At 42.0% G+C, this 22,063-nt stretch overlaps 1 protein-coding gene across 13 annotated transcripts in view; it reads left to right on the top strand.

Annotated features, from left to right (window-relative positions):
• The window catches only part of GRIN1 (glutamate ionotropic receptor NMDA type subunit 1), a 157,769-nt gene that overhangs the window by 107,842 nt on the left and 27,864 nt on the right, over positions 1–22,063 (top strand). For all 13 annotated transcript variants that reach the window (XM_069747791.1, XM_069747786.1, XM_069747788.1 and 10 more), the window contains 8 exons: positions 7,285–7,420; positions 7,503–7,630; positions 8,399–8,563; positions 13,271–13,389; positions 13,653–13,765; positions 14,709–14,857; positions 19,088–19,245; positions 20,613–20,774. In XM_069747791.1, coding sequence (XP_069603892.1) covers positions 7,285–7,420; positions 7,503–7,630; positions 8,399–8,563; positions 13,271–13,389; positions 13,653–13,765; positions 14,709–14,857; positions 19,088–19,245; positions 20,613–20,774 — 1,130 coding nt within the window. The remainder of the gene's footprint in view (positions 1–7,284; positions 7,421–7,502; positions 7,631–8,398; positions 8,564–13,270; positions 13,390–13,652; positions 13,766–14,708; positions 14,858–19,087; positions 19,246–20,612; positions 20,775–22,063) is intronic.

Raw genomic sequence — 22,063 nt, 5'->3', positions numbered from 1 at the left:
TGGTCCCCGGCTTCGTGTGGGGGATTTGGTTTGGTTGTCTTCTCGTTATGTTCCTATGAAGGTTTCTTCTCCTAAGTTTAAGCCTCGGTTTATTGGTCCTTATAAAATTTCTGAAATTATTAATCCGGTGTCTTTTCGTTTGGCTCTTCCTGCCTCTTTTGCCATTCATAATGTTTTCCATAGATCTTTGTTGCGGAGATATGTGGTGCCCGTTGTTCCCTCGGTTGACCCTCCTGCCCCGGTGTTGGTGGAGGGAGAGTTGGAATATGAGGTTAAGAAGATTTTGGATTCTCGTTTTTCGAGGCGGAGGCTTCAGTATCTTGTCAAGTGGAAGGGTTATGGCCAGGAGGATAATTCTTGGGTTGTTGCCTCCAATGTCCATGCCACCGATTTGGTTCGTGCTTTTCACTTGGCTCATCCTGATCGGCCTGGGGGCTCTGGTGAGGGTTCGGTGACCCCTCCTCAAGGGAGGGGTACTGTTGTGAAATCCGCTCTTGGGCTCCCTCCGGTGGTTGTAAGTGGCACTTTTGTTAGTTCTGCTCTTGGGCTCCCTCTTGTGGTTTCTAGTGGTATGGCTGCTCCTTGGACTTAGCTGTCATCAGCTGCCTCCACTTATCTTCTCTTCTGCTCGGCTATTTAGGTCTGGCTCTGTCTTCAGGCAGTGCCACTTGTAAATGGTTCCTGGTTGGATTCACATCTCTTTGGAGTTCCCTATTATCCTGACCAGTTCAGCTAAGCTAAGTTTTTGCTTGCTCTTTTCTGTCCATAGATTGTGGACTTGTCCATTCTGTGCTTTCTGTGTTTTTCCAGCTTATCAGTGTGAATTAATTATGTCTTGCTGGAAGCTCTGGGAGGCAGATTTGCCCTCCACACCTTTAGTCAGGTGTGGAGTTTTTTTGTAAGCTCTGCGTTGATTTTTGTAGTGTTTTATACTGACCGCACAGTATTCCATCCTGTCCTATCTATTTAGCTAGACTGGCCTCCTGTGCTCATCCTGGTTTCATTCTGTGTATGTATTTTCCTTCACCACTCACAGTCATTATTTGTGGGGGGCTAATCTATCCTTTGGGGATTTTCTCTGAGGCAAGATAGCTTTCCTGCTTCTTTCTTTAGGGGTAGTTAGCTATTAGGCTGTGACGAGATGCCTAGGGAGAGTTAGGAGCATTCCACGGCTACTTCTAGTGTTGTGTTGAGCTTAGGGACTGCGGTCAGTACAGTTACCACGTCCTTCAGAGCTCGTTCCATGTTGCTCCTAGACCACCGTATCATAACACATAGGTGTCATTATTCCCCTGATGATTTGATCTATGATGAAACGCGTTGTGAGACACTATTCATAAAAGAGGCCACTTGGCGAGGCTCTGAGCTGTGTACTCCGCTGAGAATGGGGCCTCCTTAACTAGAATGGAAGAACCGGCGTGTATTACCGGTTCTGTAGATGAGTATAAAAATTATAAGGTTTGATAGAACTCACTATGAGAACTGAGTAAAAGTATGCCACAAATGAATGTAAGATAGGGCATATACATGTCTTAGTATCTCTGGAAGTGAATACATATATGATATATATGCATGGGACATACTTAGAACTAAGGTCCCAGGCTGTATGGTAATTGTCAGCATGATTGCTCAATTGATACCGCCTCTAATTCATGATTAATTTGCATATGCGGATATATGGCTAATTACTAGGATTTAAGGGTTTTGATGCCCCCCAGAGTTGTATCTGCATGCATATACCAATGGACTTGTTATGATAAGGCTATTTAAGAATGAATGGTCTAATTTAATGTGTCTGATAATATACTACATACTGTATATAGAGGCAACCCAGAAATACAAAAGAGGTGTTGTTCATGATATTTGAATACTTTGTAGTATGTATAAGTGTCTTATTTCACTGAGTTGTTAGCAGACTCTTTTTTTGATAGTATTGCAGAATTGACGGCGGTATACCGCATTTTGTATATTTTACTTGCACTTGTTTTGACACTTGCACTTTTTGCACCATTGCACTTTAATTATATGTTAGGTTTTAATATATTTTCTTATTAAATGTTAAGTTTTAATATCCCAATTTGCTGCTAAGGACACTACAGTAGTGTTGAGCAAGTGTGCTCGTTACTCAGGTTTCCGAGCATTCTCTCCCTATTTGTTGGCTGCGGATTAATCTCTGTGTTGTCCAGCTGTTTAACAGTGTATATATTTATTCAGGAACAAAGCTAACACAGCTTACAACTGGTATTTCTTATAGCTTATCCCCTTTCCGACTGTACATCGGTGGTCGGTGCTCATAGCAAGTGAGTAATTCTGCTACATACAGGCAATCTGATGTATGTATGTAGCAGAGCCAATCGGGTTATGGCAGATTCTAGTCTTGCATGGAGGCTATTAAAGCATGCCAAGAGTAAAAAGAAAATGTTTTTAAAAATGGTAAAAAAATGAAAAAATATATAAAAGTTCAAATCACCCTCCTTTCATTCCATTCAAAATAAAACAATAAAGAAAAATCAAACCTACACATATTTGGCATAGCCGCATGCAGAATCGCCTGATCTATCAATAACAAAAAGGATTACCCTGATTGCTAAATGGTGTAGCGAGAAAAAGTCAAAACACCAGAATTACGGGGTTTTTTGTTGCCGCGCCATTGTATTAACCCCTTAACCCCGGAGCGTTTTTTCGGTTATGCGTTTTCCTGTTTCGCTCCCCTTCTTCTCAGAGCCAGAACTTTTTTATTTTTCGTCAATAGTCAATATGGCCATGTGAGGGCTTGTTTTTTGCGGGACGAGTTCCACTTTTGAATGACACCATTGGTTTTACCTTGTAATATACTAGAAAACGGGAAAAAAATCCCAAGTGCAGTGAAATTGCAAAAAAGAGTGCAACCCCACACTATTTTTCTGTTTGGCTTTTTTAATATGCTCACTAAATGCTAAAACTGACCTGCCATTATGAATGTCCAAGTCATTACGAGTTCATAGACACCAAACATGTCTAGGTACTTTTTTTTATCTGAGTGGTGAAAAAAAATCCAAACTTTGTTAAGAAAAAAAAAATTGTGCCATTTTCCAATACCCGTAGCGTCTCCATTTTTCGGGATCTCGGGTCGGGTGAGGGCTTATTTTTTTGTGTACCGAGCTGACGTTTTTAATGATACCATTTTGGTGCAGATACGATCTTTGGATCCCCCGTTACTGCATTTTAATGCAAAGTCGCGGCGACCAAAAAAACGTAATTCTGGGGTTTTGACTTTTTTCTCATTACGCCATTTAGCGATCAGGTTAATCCTTATTTTTATTGATAGATGAGTCAATTCTGAACACAGTGATACCAAATATGTGTATGTTTGATTTTATTGTTTTATTTTGAATGTGGCGATAGGGGGGTGATTTGAACTTTTATTTTTTTATAATCTTAAAAACATTTTCTTTTTACTTTTGGCATGCTTCAGTAGTCTCCATAGGAGACTAGAAGCTGACACAACCCGATTGGCTCTGCTCCATAGAGGTGATGCTCAGATCTCCTCTATATAGCAGATTTACTCACTTGCTATGAGCGCCGAACACTGGGTGGCACTCACAGCAAGCCGGCATTGACAACCATAGAAGTCTCCAGGAGAACTCCGGTTGTCATGCCAATACACCGGTGACCCGCGATCATGTGACGGGTGTCACCAGTGTGCATATTTCCGGCGCGATTGCCGGAAGCGCTTGTTAAATGCCGCTGTCAGAGTTTGACAGCGGCATTTAACTGGTTAATAGCCACGGGTGGATCGCGATTCCACCAGCGGCTATTGCGGGCACATGTCAGTTGTTCAAAGCTTTGACAAAGAACACAGCACGTATTCGAAAAACGTAGCTGCGCATTTGGGTGCCATGTAACCATTTTTATGAATTTGGAATGAAGACAAGCCTTTTTATCAGCTGGACTCATCCTGCTTTTTTCATAAGTATTCAGACACTCCTATTTAAGTCACATGCTGTCCATTTCCTTGTGATCCTCCTTGAGATGGTTCTACTCCTTCATTGTAGTCCAGCTGTGTTTAATTAAACTGATAGGACTTGATTTGGAAAGGCGCACACCTGTCTATATAAGACCTCACAGCTCACAATGCATGTCGGACCAAATGAGAATTATGAGGTCAAAGAAACTGGCCAAGGAGCTGAGAGACAGAATTGTGGCAAGGCACAGATCTGGCCAAGGTTACAACAGAATTTCTGCAGTACTCAAGGTTCCTGAGAGCACAGTGGCCTCCATAATCCTTAACTGGTTTGAGACCACCAGAAGTCTTAATAGACCTGGTTGTCCAGCCAAACTGAGCAACAGCAGGAGAAGAGCCTTGGTAAGAGAGGTAAAGAAGAACCCCAAGATCACTGTGGCTGAGCTCCAGAGATGCAGTAGGGAGATGGGAGAAAGTTCCACAAAGTCAACTATCACTGCAGCCCTCCACCAGTCAGGCCTTTATGGCAGAGTGAACTGACGGATGCCTCTCCTCAGTGCAAGACATATGAAAGCCTACATAGAGTTTGCTAAAAAACACATCAAGGACTCCCAGACAATGAGAAATAAGATTCTCTAGTCTCATGAAATGAAGATAGACCTTTGTTGTGATAATTCTATGCAGTATGTGTGGAGAAAACCAGGCACTGCTCATCACCTGCCCAATACAATCCCAACAGTAAAACACGATGGTGGCAGCATCATGCTATGGGGGTGTTTTTCAGCTGCAGAGACAGGAAGACTGGTTGTCATTGAAGGAAACATGAATGCGGCCAAGTACAGAGATATCCTGGATGAAAACCTCTTCCAGAGTGCTCTGGACCTCAGACTTGGCAGAAGGTTCACTTTCCAACAAGACAATGACCACAAGCACACAACTATAATAACAAAGGAATGGCTTCAGAACAACTCTGTGACCATTCTTGACTGGCCCAGCCAGAGCTCTGACCTAAACCTAATTGAGCATCTCTGGAGAGACCTGAAAATGGCTGTCCACCAACGTTCACCATCCAACCTGACAGAACTGGAGAGGATCTGCAAGGAAGAATGGCAGAGGATCCCGAAATCCAGGGGTGAAAAACTTGTTGCATAATTCCCAAGAAGACTCATGGCTCTACTAGCTCAAAAGGTGCTTCTACTCAATACTGAGCAAGGGGTCTGAATATTTATGACCATGTGATATTTCAGTTTTTCTTTTTTAATAAATTTGCAAAAATTACTACATTTCTGTTTTTTCTCAGTCAAGATGGGGTGCAGAGTGTACATTAATGAGAACAAAAATGAACTTTTTTTAATTTACCAAATGGCTGCAATGAAATAAAGAGTGGAAATTTTAAAGGGGTCTGAATACTTTCCATACCCACTGTAATTTTAATCTCTAGGATTGGTAGTTCTTGTTAGTTAGATGCAGCACAGTGAACTTCACAGATTTGCTGCTGGTGGCCATCTTTGCTTTTTATGCTTTGTGCACTGTTGTTATCTCTCCTCTGGGCGGTTCTCTGGGTCTTTGGGTTTCTGGGTCCATAACCTGTTGGCAGCAGATTAGGCTACTTTCACACTAGCGTCGGAATCTCCCCGTCGCAATGCGTCGGGCAGAGATTCCGACGCTAGCGTTTAACGCACTGCACAACGGAGGCAGCGGATGCATTTCTCCGGCGCATCCGCTGCCCCATTGTAAGGTGCGGGGAGGTGGGGGCGGAGTTCCGGCCGCGCATGCGCCGTCGGAAAAAGCGGTCCGTCAGGAGCAAAAAACGTTACATTTAACGTTTTTTGCTCCCGGCAGTCCGCCACAACACGGCGCAACCGTCGCACGATGGTTGCGACGTGTGGCAAAGCGTCGCAATGCGTCACTAATGTTAATCTATGGGGCAAAAACGCATCCTGCAAACAACTTTGCAGGATGCGTTTTTTGCCATAAACGACGCATTGCGACGTCTGGCAAAAAACGCCAGTGTGAAAGTAGCCTTAATCTCTGTACTGTTCAGTAGGGTTGAGCGACCTTTACTTTTATAGGATCGGGTCGGGTTTCACGAAACTCGACTTTCTCAAAAGTTGGGTCGAGTGAAATCGGCCGATCCTATAAAAAAGTCGGGGTCGGGGTCGGCCGAAACCCGAAACCCAATGCATTGCATTGGGTTACTATGGTTCCCAGGGTCTGAAGGAGAGGAAACTCTCCTTCAGGCCCTGCGATCCATATTTAAGTGTAAAAGAAAGAATTAAAATAAAAAATATTGCTATACTCACCCTCTGACGCGCCCTGGTACTAACCGGCAGTCTTCCTTCCTTAGAATCAGCGCTTGAAAGACCTTCGGTGACGTCGCGGCTTGTGATTGGTCGCGCGACGGCCCATGTGACCGCTCACGCGACCAATCACAAGCCGCGACGTCACCGAAGGTCCTTCAAGCGCTGATTCTTAGGAAGGAAGGCTGTTGGAAAGAAGCAGGGTGCGTCCGAGGGTGAGTATATACCTAATAAGAATATACTCACCCTCGGACGCGCCCTGCTTCTTTCCGGCAGCCTTCCTTCCTAAGAATCAGCGCTTGAAGGACCTTCGGTGACGTCGCGGCTTGTGATTGGTCACGTGAGCGGTCACATGGGCCGTCGCGCGACCAATCACAAGCCGCGACATCACCGAAGGTCTTTCAAGCGCTGATTCTAAGGAAGGAAGACTGCCGGTTAGTACCAGGACGCGTCAGAGGGTGAGTATAGAAATATTTTTTATTTTAATTCTTTCTTTTACACTTAAATATGGATTCCGATACCGATTTCCGATATTGCAAACATATCGGAACTCGGTATCGGAATTCCGATACCAGATTCAGAAGATCGCCGACCTCATGGCCGACCCCACACAGGGGTCGGGTCGGGTTTCATGAAACCCGACCTTGCCAAAAGTCGGCGACTTCTGAAAATTACCGACCCGTTTCGCTCAACCCTACTGTTCAGCTGTTCAACCGTGAATATATATTTACTCACAAACAAAGATAACAAAGCTTACAACTGGTATTAATCATAGCTTAGGATCTTAGCATTGTGTCTGTCCACTTGCAAAGTGAAAGAATGTGCTCCAGCTACACACACCATGACCAGGAACTTTTTGTTGTTTTTTTTGTTTGTTTGTTTTTTTTAAAAACAGTGATTTTTTGGCAATATAACATTTTTGCTGGAGACAGAAACTCATGCACTATTAAACAGTAGTAACTAGCAGTTGATTGAATATGTACAATAATAAGCATTATTTCAACACTATTCTCATTTTATTCACTGCCGTTTCTCTCACAGATAGTTACAATTCATCAAGAACCCTTTGTGTATGTGAAACCGGCTCTGCCGGACGGGTCCTGTAAGGAAGAATATGCCATAACTGGGGACCTGATAAAAAAGGTGCCATGTTTAGGACCCAATGACACCATTCCAGGTAGAGGATTTTCCGAGTGAGTGGATTTGACTCTCTTTCTATATTGCTATGCTATATTCTGATCTTCATCATTCGTTACTAGGTCGACCCACCGTACCCCAGTGCTGTTATGGCTTCTGTATTGATTTATTACTCAAACTCGCCAAGGAAATGAGCTTCAATTATGAGTTTCACCTAGTGGCTGATGGGAAGTTTGGTACCCAGGAGCGGGTGAGTTGAGTGGAGGTCATCAGCTAATTATTCACATCCATTATTTACGACAATTTATATGTTCACCATTCTAGCCAATAAAATGTTACCATGAATGGAGAGTGACTTATACCAATAAGCCTGAAAGTGGGTGTTTTTTTTTTTAAATTATACCCAAAGTTGTTGGAATGAGGTCTATGATTTGTACCATGAAGGGCCAAGATCATGGTCCAAACGCTTTTACCCAAATCTGCACCCTTCGCTTTTAAAGTCATATTCGACACTTATCAATCTGGAGGTGGGGCAGACAAGGACTCACATAGACCTGAAGCCAACACACATACAAATGTAAGAGGTTCTTCCCAAATGGCCACCCTTGGGTAAAGTATTGGACTCTGTTTACAACCCTGGTTGAATGGACTTCAATGGCAGGCAAAATAAGAGATTATATCTGTGAATAAATATTCACCATGTAGATATGCATGCATAGTCTGGCAGACTGTGCAGGAATTGGAGCTACATTAGAGCATTGAATCCAGAATGAAGTGACTGACCCTGCAGGCCGGGTGGGACGACATGCCACTGGCTCATCCACTTGTCAGATTACGTGCAGCTGCTGGTGGATTAATCTGGGATATCTGACAAATTCTATTTGTCTCTTAGACTCTTTTGTTGTCAGATGTTCCTAATGTTATAAAACGTGCACTTATAATCATCTTTGATTAACCTGATAATAGAGTCCGTCTGCGCTGGGATCGAGAATAAAGCGTGGCCATCGTTTCATTTCAGGTTAATAACAGTAATAAGAAAGAATGGAATGGGATGATGGGTGAGCTACTGAGCGGGCAAGCTGACATGATCGTCGCCCCGCTGACCATCAACAACGAGCGCGCTCAATACATCGAATTCTCAAAACCATTCAAGTACCAGGGGCTGACCATCCTTGTGAAAAAGGTAGGTGGGGTAGAATTTGGTGAGAATGAACAAGAACAATATGGGGACTTATACTGGTGCTGGTCACCACACCCTTCTCAGAACTGGCCAGTACGGAACTAATCGATTCTCCTACCAATCTTGCAGAGAGATGTTGCTTTGGGGCTAATTTACCCTAATGTGGAGCTCCACATTGAAAAGGAAACGTGTGCATGAAAAATTGTTAGGAAACATGTCCCCTTTTACAGGCCATACCCCCTCTCAGACACATTTTTGTCCCCTGACTGAGCATCTGAATGTCAGAACGGAGCCTGGTGAAATTTAGGGAGCGATGCTTTGCTGATAGCTTTTGCAACACCTGGAAAATTTGCCAATTTTCTGAAAATGTGGGTCATCTCTCCTTTTCTGAGAGCCTCCAGGTGGACACTTCTTTGTAAGGGCTATGCATCCTAGTCCATGTGTATTGAGGTAGTCGGGTTGGGGCAACCAATTAAAGGCATTCTCAAGGACAAGGTAACTAAAGTTCATTGACTTTGCACTGTGTAGTTTGTTTATGTAATGAGCAGAATACCAAAAGAAAAAAATCTAGAAAAAAACAAGTCTATCTGGCTACAAAGCGAGGCATGACTTTTATTTATATGGCAAAAAATGCAAAGTAAAACATGATAAGTATTCAGATAAAATGTAAAAAATTTAACATTCAAATAAGTAAAAGAAAATGCACTTTGCCTTAAATTGCAGAGGAAAAACATAGACCAACTAGAATATTATTCAGAAATTAAAGGGGTTGGTTATTGGAGGACTTACAGTGAGTGTATAGTATATACACCTCTGATTCCATTGCATTATATATATATATATATATATATATATATATATATATATATATATATCTACTATATAAAGCTGAATGTGTGTGTGTGTGTATGTGTGTGTGTATGTCCGGGATTGGCATCTGCACCGTTGCAGCTACAGCCACCAAATTTTGCACAGTCACACGTCTGGACCCCGAGAGCGTCATAGGCTATATTGTGAGGCGAAATTTTAACCCCGCGTGTTCCAATTCACCAAACAATTTTGCCCCTATCTACATAATGGGGAAAAAAGTGAAAGGAAAAGTGTTGGAAGCGTCGCAGCTACAGCAACAAAATTTTACACAGTCACACGTCTGGACCCTGAGAGCGTCATAGGCTACGTTGTGAGGTGAAATTTTAACCCCGCGCTTTCCAATTCACCAAACAATTTTGCCCCTATCTACATAATGGGGAAAAAAGTGAAAGGAAAAGTGTTGGAGGCGTCGCAGCTACAGAAACAAAATTTTGCAAAGTCACACGTCTGGACCCTGAGAGCGTCATAGGCTACGTTGTGAGGTGAAATTTTAACCCCGCGCTTTCCAATTCACCAAACAATTTTGCCCCTATCTACATAATGGGGAAAAAGTGAAAGGAAAAGTGTTGGAAGCGTCGCAGCTACAGCCACAAAATTTTGCACAGTCACACGTCTGGACCCTGAGAGCGTCATAGGCTATGTTGTGAGGTGAAATTTTAACTCCGCGCTTTCCAATTCACCAAACTATTTTTCCCCTATCTACATAATGGGGAAAAGTGAAAGGAAAAGTGTTGGAGGCAAATTGACAGCTGCCAGATGTGAACAAGGGGGACTTAAAGAATGAGAGCGATGGCGCAAAAGAGTATATACCGTACAGTTGCTAAGGTGGGGCCCCGACATGAGATACTCACCACACACGGGGATATGAACACACACACAAAATGCGCCACACACTACCACGTGCTTGAACACATATACCACCCTCAGCACACATTTCACCACACATACACCAACCTCGCCACATAAAAGTCGAAACACAAAAGTCGCCGCTCAAAACTCGCCACGCGCAAAACTCGCCACAGGCAAAAACTAGGCTCACGCAAAACTCGCCACAAGTGCAAAACTCTCCTCATGGAAAACTCGCCACACGCAAAACTTGCACACGCGGAAAAATTGCCACATGCACAAAATTTGCAACACATGCAAAATTTGCCTCACACAAAACTTGCACATACTCAAAAGGCACCACACATAAAACTCGCCACGCGCAAAACTCGCCATGCGCAAAACTTGCTGCACACAACTTGCTACACTAACCTGTCACATGCAACTCAACACACAAAAAGTTGCTACACGCATGTTGCCACACAAAACTCATCTCACAAAAGTCGCTACATGCATGTCGCCACACACAACTCAACACACACAACTTGACAAACGAAACTCGCCCTAAAACACACACAAGTCTGGTATTATCCTTCAAAAATAAAAATCTGATTAATAAGCAGACAAACTACAAGAGCAACAAATGTACCATATAGGAAATACGGCAGCTGTCAGTCACATGACCTGTCTATTATGTGTATGTGTGAGCTAATATATACTGCCAGGGGGAGGGCTTCCTGTTGGCTGGGGATTTATCAGGCTGCCAATTTATCTTACAAATACTGAGGTAAAAATACTGAGCAAATAACGTGTGAATGAGGTCTAATACAGGAGATCACACAGGTATATACTATATACAGGGGAGATGACACACAGATATATACTATATACAGGAGAGATGACACACAGGTATATACTATATAGAGGAGGAGATGACATACAGGTACATACTATATACAGGAGGAGATGACATACAGATATATACTATATACAGGAGGAGATGACACACAGGTATATACTATATACAGGAGCAGATTACCTACAGGTATATACTATATACAGGAGGAGATGACATACAGGTATATGCTATATATAGAAGATAACATACAGGTATATACTATAAAAATAAAGATTATTATAAAATAAAGATTATTATTATATATACAGGAGGAGATGACACACAGATATATACTATATACAGGGGAGATAACACACAGGTATATACTATATACATGAGGAGATGACATACAGGTATATACTATATATAGAAGATGACATACAGGTATATACCATATATAGGAGGAGATGACATACAGGTATATACTATATACAGGGGAGATGACACACAGCAGGTATATACTATATACAGGGGAGATGACATACAGGTATATACAGGAGATGAAATACAGGTGTATACTATATATAAGGGAGATGACAAACATGTATATACTGAGGTGAAAATGAGAGGTGTGAGGTGAAAATGAAAAGGTGTGAGTGCAAAATGAGAAGAGTGAGGGAAAATAGTGGAGTGATCGGAAAATGACAGATGTGAGGTCGAAATGACAAGTGTTAGGGGGGAATGAGAGGAGTGAGGGAGAAAATGAGGTGTGAGGGAGAAAATGAGAGATGTGAGGGGGAAAATTAAAGATGTGATTGGGAAAATGAGAGGCGTGATGGGAAAATAAGAGAAGTGAGGTGCTATAACTAACCACAGATATTTACTATGCCCAGGCAACGCTGGGCTCTTCAGCTAGTATATATATATATATATATATATATATATATATATATATATATACGTATATCTCAATACAATCACTGCTCACTCCACAATAACAAAAGGGAACTACTAGCTGCCACCACCAATCATTACGGGTAGCATATGGCTTCAAGGGTGCAGTTTCCAGACTAAGAAGTATAGAACTATTACAATTTATATATTTAATCCAGAAAGATATGCAGGGTTTATAAAAAATATACAAAGAGAATAGAAAATGGGAACAAAACAATATGGTATATATAATTACATAACATAAAAGGGATAACAAATTAAAACGACTAAACCTGATGTCACGGAAATGGCTCTGAGCTTAGCGAAAGGAGGTACTCCTTAAGAAAACGGCATGCTGCACCTTCCAGGACTGACAAATGACCAAACCCTAATTCTGCTTTTTATTATATCAGGGCTACCCCTACATACCTCCTCTTGGTGAGCTCATGTGGGGGGTAGGTGTGGAATGTGCTAGGTCTTTCAGAATGTTATGAAATCCCCAACTTACAGGATATCTTCGCCCCTGGAGTACCCAGGCTGTAGCTATTGTTGTTATGTTTCCTATTGCAATTTTACCTTTATATAGGCAAGAAACATGGCCTGGATAGCATCATCCATCTTCCCGTTATTAAGTTAGACGTGTTAGAATGGCCTAATAGTGATGTGAGTGAATGTGTTACATTTGTCCCTTCACTACAATGCCAAAAATATATCTCCCACAAATGTCGGATCACTGTAAACCCCAATATTCATCACTGACCACTGGCCCCAAAAGGTCTGGAAGCCATTCTTTGATAAGAGGAAATTTATGTCTGGGAAGCGTACTTCCCGTGTCCAATGTGGAGTCCTTCAATGGAGGTTGAAGTGTTAGTCCTTTCTCTCTTCGCCAGTTATAATTAATCCCATATGTTCAATGTGACAGAGATATGTCCCCTCTCTAGAGATGTCTTATGGATTTTTAATTTTTGACTATGTCACATATGTACAGCTGGTATAAATAGTTATATGGATCATGCTGGTATAACCTGGGCATTGTTATAAAATGATATATTGCATGCACTGCTGGTATAACCAAGGCATCTCTTGTAGATACTTATATATGTACAGTCTGTATGACCCGAACATCTTCTGTACATAGTTATATATTTACAGCTGGTATATCCTTGGTATTTCCTGTATATAATTATATATATAAAGCATTAAACATTTAAACATAATAATAATAACAACATCTGTTGTTACAGGAAATCCCCAGGAGTACACTGGACTCATTTATGCAGCCTTTCCAGAGTACTCTATGGCTCCTGGTTGGCCTCTCTGTACACGTGGTGGCAGTTATGCTGTATCTACTGGATCGGTTCAGGTCAGCCTTACAGCTTGATTTGTATACTTTATACTATTGAAATGAATTAAAGACCAATGACCTAGGAGGTATCATGTATCTCTACACATAATGTCCTAATGATTCCTTGGATGCTGAGCTCTACATAAAGCCTCTCTTGTTGCATCTCACGTGTGGTCTGGAGTACTCAGCATCCTCAATTGCCTACTAACACGAATATATTTTACATTTACATGGTTTGCATATACTAACCTACACAATGTAAAAAAAACTTTAAATTCCAGTCCGTTTGGTCGTTTCAAAGTGAACACCGAAGAGGAAGAGGAGGATGCTCTGACACTGTCTTCTGCTATGTGGTTCTCCTGGGGTGTCCTTCTGAACTCTGGAATTGGAGAAGGTGAATTTCATATATGTGATCTAAGTAGATCTATTCATAATTAGCAGCAAGTAGTGAGTATTCTCCTGTGTAGCTCGATATCGCCTATTATTAGTTGCCCCCTGGGCACAGGAGCAACTATCCAAATACTTACCATAAGAAAGGAATAATTTGTCACATGAGAGATGTTCCTTTTCAATAATGTATTGTTTTTACCAGCTCTGGGCACAAAGAGCTGCTTCTGTCGTTGGCTATCGGCATAGTCCTAATGTGTGTCATGTCATATTTAGCTTTGGATCCAGTTGGATAAACACGTAGGTGGGCTGAGCTGCTGGAGTAAATCCTTCAGAAAAGATAATGAGGAAAATACTTTTTATTCCCAACGCGTTTCAATATCGTACTTACACCTTTTTCAAGTGATAAAGTATTTTTTTTTTCCACTGGAGAAAAACGCCGGTGTGAATAAAAAGCCTCTTCCTCATCATCTTTTCTTAAGAACTGATTTAGTCAAGCTACGCAGCCAACCTACGTGTTTATCCAATATCTCTTGGAGGTTTTATCCATCAGCCACTGGGCAGCAGCAGCCATTTCTCTTATAGGAGTTGTAGCTGTCACAACCCCACCAGGTGAGCGTAACCAGCACTCTCCTACTCTCTCTCCATAGGGTATCACCATATTGTGCGCTCTGTTTCCACTCCTAGATTTACACATATTTAGCTTTGGCATTCCCTGGACTTGCTGATAAAAGTGTATAGTAATAAGTACAGTGCTTCAATAAATGATGTTGTAGCACTTGGCAGCCATGAATGTTTATTTCCCATGATAGAACACATAATTAATTACCTGCTTCCCCTGCCTGCATTATATTCTGCATTGTCAGCTTCCCCAGTAGGGATCAGAATCTAAATGGTTGACATAAATCAAATGTTCCCATGGCAGAGACTAATGACGTCTTCTTTCACAGGGGCACCAAGAAGCTTCTCTGCCCGGATCTTGGGGATGGTATGGGCTGGATTTGCTATGATCATTGTAGCCTCCTACACTGCTAACCTCGCTGCCTTCCTGGTGCTGGACAGGCCAGAGGAAAGGATAACGGGGATCAATGACCCCCGGGTAAGTAATAGGACATAAGACAGCAGCAAACAATAACCAATAGTGCATGAACCAATGGTGGATGCATTGATAGGCTTCCAGGCCTTCTCACCAGATTCCTGTTCCTTGCTGGCAATCAGTGGCATGAGGCAGCGTAAGTTAGGAGCGACTCTTGTAGACATTCCTAGAAATGTGCATATCTGCTATTCATATAGGGGGGGAATGGATTTTTTATTTTCTTAAAATTACAACCATAGAAATGGCGACATTTGCAATTTTCAAATCCTAGTACAGATTAGCAACTATTTTGGACGCACCCTTACGGAAGGTGCACTTGTTGAGTATTTGCTTGCAGAAATTTCTGCAAGGTTTCTGTATCTCTTGGCAGCAAAAACGCTGAGGAAAATCTCAACATTTTTGCATGCGTTTTTTTAATACTTTTTTCCTGTGCATTCAATGGGTCAAAAACGCAGGCAAAAAGGCACAAAGAATTGACATGCTGCAGATTAAAACGCACAGCAAATCCTGAAAGGAAAAATACTGATCATGTGCACAACACTTCAGGATTCTCATTGACTTTGCTGGCATAAGCATTTTTGGGCCAATTCAACTAGGAAAAAAAAACACATAAAAAATACACCCTGTGCACACAACCTTTCAGTAAATGGAATGGGGTGAGATTTCCCGTTATCCCGTATCTAGAGATGTGCATCAGAGTTTAGATTGGGATCATTGCCCTTGTAATGGACTGATACAGGACATCAGACGGGAGCGGATGAAATATTGAACACCATTCTCCAACAGGTACAGCACAATGTGACTGCTGATCAGATAAGCCTCGCACATTGTCTCCTTATTGTGATTTACTACGTATGGGAAGGGAAATCCTTCCAGCCGGTCACAGATTCCACTCAATATGAGACGTTGGACTAGAGCAGGGTTTCCAAACTCCAGTCCTCACGGACCCCAACAGGTCGTGTTTTCAGGATTTCCTTAGTATGCACTAAAGAAAGAAAAAGAAGCGCAAAGAACGGTGCACACTGAGCCACAATACTATTAAATTACTAAATTTTTATTGAGACCAAAAAAACTGTGCATTGCATTTAAAAACATTTAAAAACCAGCATAAAACATATGCCTGTACACACTCAATAAATGCCCATTAAATATTGGGACATAATAAACAGACAGACCCCTAAGGAAAAATAATCCTGAAAAACATGCCTCCGTGAATTACATGCAGGATAAACCTATCTAGTGCAGGCAGATGTCCGCAGGAAAAGCTCCGGCATAATGTGTTAATTTGTGAAATTTGGCATCCTAAAGGATAGTGTAATATAATAAATAAATAATACAATTTCTGGCCAGCCAAATACCCAGCACAAATATACACTATGCAATATATCTAATATCCAATATGAAAGCATAAGCACACATTACCATGTTAAGTAATGCATGCAGCTGATAGCAAATATTGCCAGAGCGATCACTGCAGGCACTGCTTAGTATATGATGCAATGATCGTATGATAAATACTCACTAGGAGGTAGGTTCACAGACCCTACCTCCTAGTGAGTATTTATCATACGATCATTGCATCATATACTAAGCAGTGCCTGCAGTGATCGCTCTGGCAATATTTGCTATCAGCTGCATGCATTACTTAACATGGTAATGTGTGCTTATGCTTTCATATTGGATATTAGATATATTGCATAGTGTATATTTGTGCTGGGTATTTGGCTGGCCAGAAATTGTATTATTTATTTATTATATTACACTATCCTTTAGGATGCCAAATTTCACAAATTAACACAATATGCCGGAGCTTTTCCTGCGGACATCTGCCTGCACTAGATAGGTTTATCCTGCATGTAATTCACGGAGGCATGTTTTTCAGGATTATTTTTCCTTAGGGGTCTGTCTGTTTATTATGTCCCAATATTTAGTGGCCATTTATTGAGTGTGTACAGGCATATGTTTTATGCTGGTTTTTAAATGTTTTTAAATGCAATGCACAGTTTTTTTGGTCTCAATAAAAATTTGGTAATTTAATAGTATTGTGGCTCAGTGTGCACCGTTCTTTGTGCTTCTTTTTCTTTCTTTAGTGCATGATATTATAGGCGCACAGGTAGCACCGGGCATATAAGATGTCAAATACTTTGGTGGTGCCCGCTCAACTCTTTTCATTGTGTTTGTGATTTCTTTAGTATTGCACAGGTGATGGAAGTATCAGGAGCTCTCTCACTTGTGCAGCACTATGGAAATCCTGAAAACATGACCTGTTGGGGTCCGTGAGGACTGGAGTTTGGGAAATACTGGACTAGAGACTGTTTTTCAAATAACATAGCGTCTCTCCTTCGGGAGGACTCAGCACATTCATACATCATGTGGACATTCCAGTTAAAATCAATGGGAATTGAGTAATGCTTCACTTGTCCTGTGGTGGCACTGTAGGGAAAGTGTACATGGAGCACCCCACTAGGGCCTTAGGGTACTCGGTACTGGGCCTGTTTTTAAAGGGATGTGTCACGGTGGCAGTGACCTGGTCCGTGGTCCTGGGCATCCAATAAAAGGGGTTGAAGTAAATGTGAAATAAAGTTTATAAAGTTTGTTTGTGACGCCACCTGTGGTATTTGGTCAGGGATGACCGACGCTGCTTAAAGGGGTCCACTGGCGTGATGGTACTGCAGCAGGGATGGTATGGCTTCCCACAGGTGAAGCTTAGTCCCCAGGGCTCCCGATGTAGTAGGGTCAGGTGGTAGGTGGTGTAGAAAGAATTAGAGGACACAAAGTTTCAGTCTCTTTACCTTTTTTTCTGGTATAAGGCAGCCACAGTCCAGGGAAAGTATCACATGTGCTGGTGTGGTCCGGCCAGCTTGGAAGCGATTCGGGAATCCCCCTAGCCAGGTGGGGTTGGAAGCCTTCCTCTCTGCACTGTGTTGTAGTCCCTTGCTGCCTTAGGCCTCGCATAAGGTCCTCACTTTCTCTCTGTCCTTTTTAGTAGGACACTACCCGCATGGCAGGCAGCGCGAGCCTTTTTACAGGTGTCTTTTTACAAGTATGATTTCGGGCTCTATGTTCTGCCGTGCCTTTGGGTCTTAATGGTGGGAAGGCGACCTGCAATCTACTGTCCACCGATTTCTGCTGTGGGGCATACAGTTACCCCCCACAACCTCGGTCTTCTGGCTACCACTTTCTTTCGCTTCAGCGTGGAGGGAGCTCAGTCTCAGCTTCCCTCCAGCTCTTTACTTCTCCTGTGCTTCTCTTCCCCATCAGTCCCCTACAGACTGCTCTGTTTCTCTTCTCTCCGTCCAGGAGCTGCAGATCCACTTGTCTGCATGGCCCCAGCTTTCCTCTCTCAGACTCTCTCTGTCTGCTTCTTCTCTCCTCTGTCCCTCCGACAGACTCCTCTCACAGACTGCCTAACTCCTCCCCAGGCCAGAATATATAGGGAAGTTCCCCTGAATCCGGGTCTCAAGCTCCCCCTTCTGGCCTGGAGTCAGAACAGCGTTGCATGTACTGGTTACCTGTTACAGGGATCCTTCCTCGCTTCCAAGCATGGCATCACCCTCCCCAAGAGGAAAGCAACGCTACTGTAACAACCGGTTACCTGGCGTGTTACATACACTTGTTGACAAGTTCACTCTTAAATTACAACTGGGAGATGGGGAGATCTCAGAAGCCTGGAATTGCAAAAGGAGACACTGCTCAAGTTTGGCATAACAGAGTGATCAAAGACAATAAAGAGAGAATCCATACCAAGCTCTGCCCCTCAGGCCCTAAAATAGCAAAAATACAGTATCAATTTTACCCACAGTGCTCTTTCAGTAAGATTTTAAAGGGTTAATCCCATTTTCTGATCATCATGGACTCCCAGAGATCTGCAGCCCCATATTGAATGAAGCGGAGGTACACAAGCACATGCTCTGGTCCCACTGCTCCATTCATTGTCAGAGTGAAGCGTTCGGCTATTTCTGACCGTCCAATACACAATAAATAGATTTGATGTCGAGCACGTGAACTTCTGCTCCATTCAATATGGGGCTGCATTGCCTCGTTCTCGAGTTGTCAGGACCACTGGGACCACCAGCGATCAGCGAGTTGTTCCAAATCCTATGGATAGAGAATAACTTTTTTTTGTTGTCCCAAAGTTTTGTAAATTCCTAACAAAAAAAAACACCTAACCCGTCGATTTCTACCACTTTATCTTTTTTTTATGTGTGTATCTTTTATCGTTTATCTCTGCAGCTTCGCAACCCCAGTGACAAATTCATCTATGCCACAGTCAAGCAAAGCTCTGTGGACATTTACTTCAGGAGACAGGTGGAACTGAGCACGATGTATCGGCACATGGAGAAACATAACTACGAGAGTGCAGCCGAAGCCATACAGGCAGTACGTGATAAGTAAGTGCCCCTGTCTCTACACACTGCATTGTGGTCCTGTAAGAAACCTGTTGCACAAGCGAACTATGAGAAATTCAGCCCTCTGCGTCCGAATACCGATAATAATGTGGAATGTAAACGGACGGCATTGCTCACTGAGGTCATTGTATGATTCTTACAGAAATGTATGACAATACCTGATAGAATGACATACTGGTAATGTCTGAGTGTGCCCATAGAGGGCACTGCATCCTATGATTGCAAACACTAGTTTATAATGCCCCACCTAAGGCTACGTTCACATTAGCGTTACGCAACGCACGACGCACCAAAAACGCGCGCAAAAACGCTGCGTTTTGCGACGCGTGCGTCGTTTTTTGACGAAAATCGGACGCACGAAAAATGCAACTTGTTGCATTTTCTTGCGTCCGACGCTAGCGTCGAAAACGACGCACATGTCGGAAAACGCTACCAAAAAAACGCACGCGTCCCCCATGTTAAACATAGGGGCGCGTCGCCGACGCAACAGCGACGCACATTAGCGAAACGCTAATGTGAACGTAGCCTAATCTCACATGAAATTTACAATCTAAATTCACGGATTTACCCATGGGATGTTATATAATAGCAGATGCATTTCTGTGTGTCTGATTTTGATCTTTATGTAAGCAAGATTGTACAAAAGGAATTAAAAAACTTACAGATGACGAAAGCTACATACAGGACTTGATGCAGATTTTGCATTGGAGCTGAAAATCTTCAAGTTAAAAGGGTTGTCTGGGGGTGTCTCAGATGTCAGACCCCAGGGATTTTAAAATCGTTAAGAGAAATCTTTACTGTACAAGGTGGGATTGCTACTCTAAAGAGGATGTCAATAAAAAAATATATCACATATTCACTGGATAGATGACACATTTTGTATCACTGGTCTTCTGGCCACCCCTAATAATCACTAGAACAGGGGTCTGAAAGTGAATAGAGCAATAACGAGCATGTGTGACCCTGGTCTATTCACTGTCCGTAGGAAAGATGGGCACACATTTGCAGCCACTCCATTTAGAAAGCAGACTTTGACACCCCCTATTGCCAGAATCAATGGGGTTCTCAACAATGAGACCCCTAGCAGTCATACATGCATCATCTATCCAATGTTATTTATGGGACAAGCCTTTTAAGTCTCTACGGATAATGATTTTTTTTACTAATGTCTTCAGTTTATATACATAGTACATGCACAACATTTAACCCCAGGATGCATTTTTGTAGGGAAACCTGATGTACACATTTATAGGGGCATTTATCGCAGATATTTGTGGGATCTACAACCATCATAAAAACTGAGGTTTCAAAGGCATTTTTCCTTGAATTTTTCTTCTTATCTTTCTCAGTAAACTCCATGCCTTCATATGGGATTCTGCCGTATTGGAATTTGAGGCTTCCCAGAAATGTGATCTTGTCACTACAGGAGAACTGTTTTTCCGTTCTGGTTTTGGAATCGGTATGAGAAAGGACAGTCCTTGGAAGCAGAATGTGTCCCTCAACATTCTCAAGTATGTTCCAGACTTATCTAGAGCTGCCAATCACAACCGATATCAACAGAGATGTAAAAGTTCAATATCCGTAATGTTAACTAAATGTAAAACAAAGCTCTAGCTAAATATCTTATTGATCTAAATGTCACTTCTTACATGCCTCTAGATAAAGCACAGATTTCACTCAACACATACAAGAATATAACTACTATAATACTGCTCTTAGGTACAAGAATATAACTACTATAATACTACCCCTATGTACAAGAATATAACTACTATAATACTGCCCGTATGTACAAGAATATAACTACTATAATACTGCCCCCTATGTACAAGAATATAACTACTATAATACTGCTCTTAGGTACAAGAATATAACTAATATAATACTACCCCTATGTACAAGAATATAACTACTATAATACTGCTCTTAGGTACAAGAATATAACTACTATAATACTGCTCCTATGTACAAGAATATGACTACTATAATACTACCCCCATGTACAAGAATATAATTAATATAATACTGCCCCTATGTACAAGAATATAACTACTATAATACTGCCCTTATGTACAAAAATATAACTACTATAATACTGCCCCCTATGTACAAGAATATAACTACTATAATACTGCCCTTATGTACAAGAATATAACTACTATAATACTGCCCCCTATGTACAAGAATATAATTAATATAATACTGCCCCTATGTACAAGAATATAACTACTATAATACTGCCCTTATGTACAAGAATATAACTACTATAATACTGCCCCTACGTACAAGAATATAACTACTATAATACTGCCCCCTATGTACAAGAATATAACTACTATAATACTGCCCCTATGTACAAGAATATAACTACTATAATACTACCCACCAAGATACAAGAATATTACTACTATATTATTGCCTCTATGTACAAGAATATAACTGTGGTGCCCCTAGGGTCCAGTCACCACAGAGATACTGCACCTCATCCAGAGGTGTGGTATCCCACTCTCAGGTAAGGAGGGAGAACTACCCAGGACTCTAACACTCACATCCAACACACACCCCAGTTCAGTTGGGGTACCTGGGCATACCCTTAGGGAGGAAGGCTTCACCACAGGCTGGATAGGAATGGGTGTTGGGAGTGGGTGGGGTAGGTAGAGTAGGGGAGGAGCTAATTAGGAGGGAAAGTGAGAAGGAGGGAGGAAGTGGAGCTGAGCAGATGTGCAGGTCTTCAGCTCCTGACAGACAGAATGGACGACGAATGAAATAGAGATGGAAAGAAGCTCCCAGAAGGACAGAA

Source organism: Ranitomeya imitator, chromosome 2 (genome assembly GCF_032444005.1).
Source record: "Ranitomeya imitator isolate aRanImi1 chromosome 2, aRanImi1.pri, whole genome shotgun sequence".
NCBI lineage: Eukaryota > Metazoa > Chordata > Amphibia > Anura > Dendrobatidae > Ranitomeya > Ranitomeya imitator.
The sequence above is the reverse complement of the archived record's forward strand: the minus strand, read 5'-3'. Positions and strand labels throughout refer to the sequence as shown.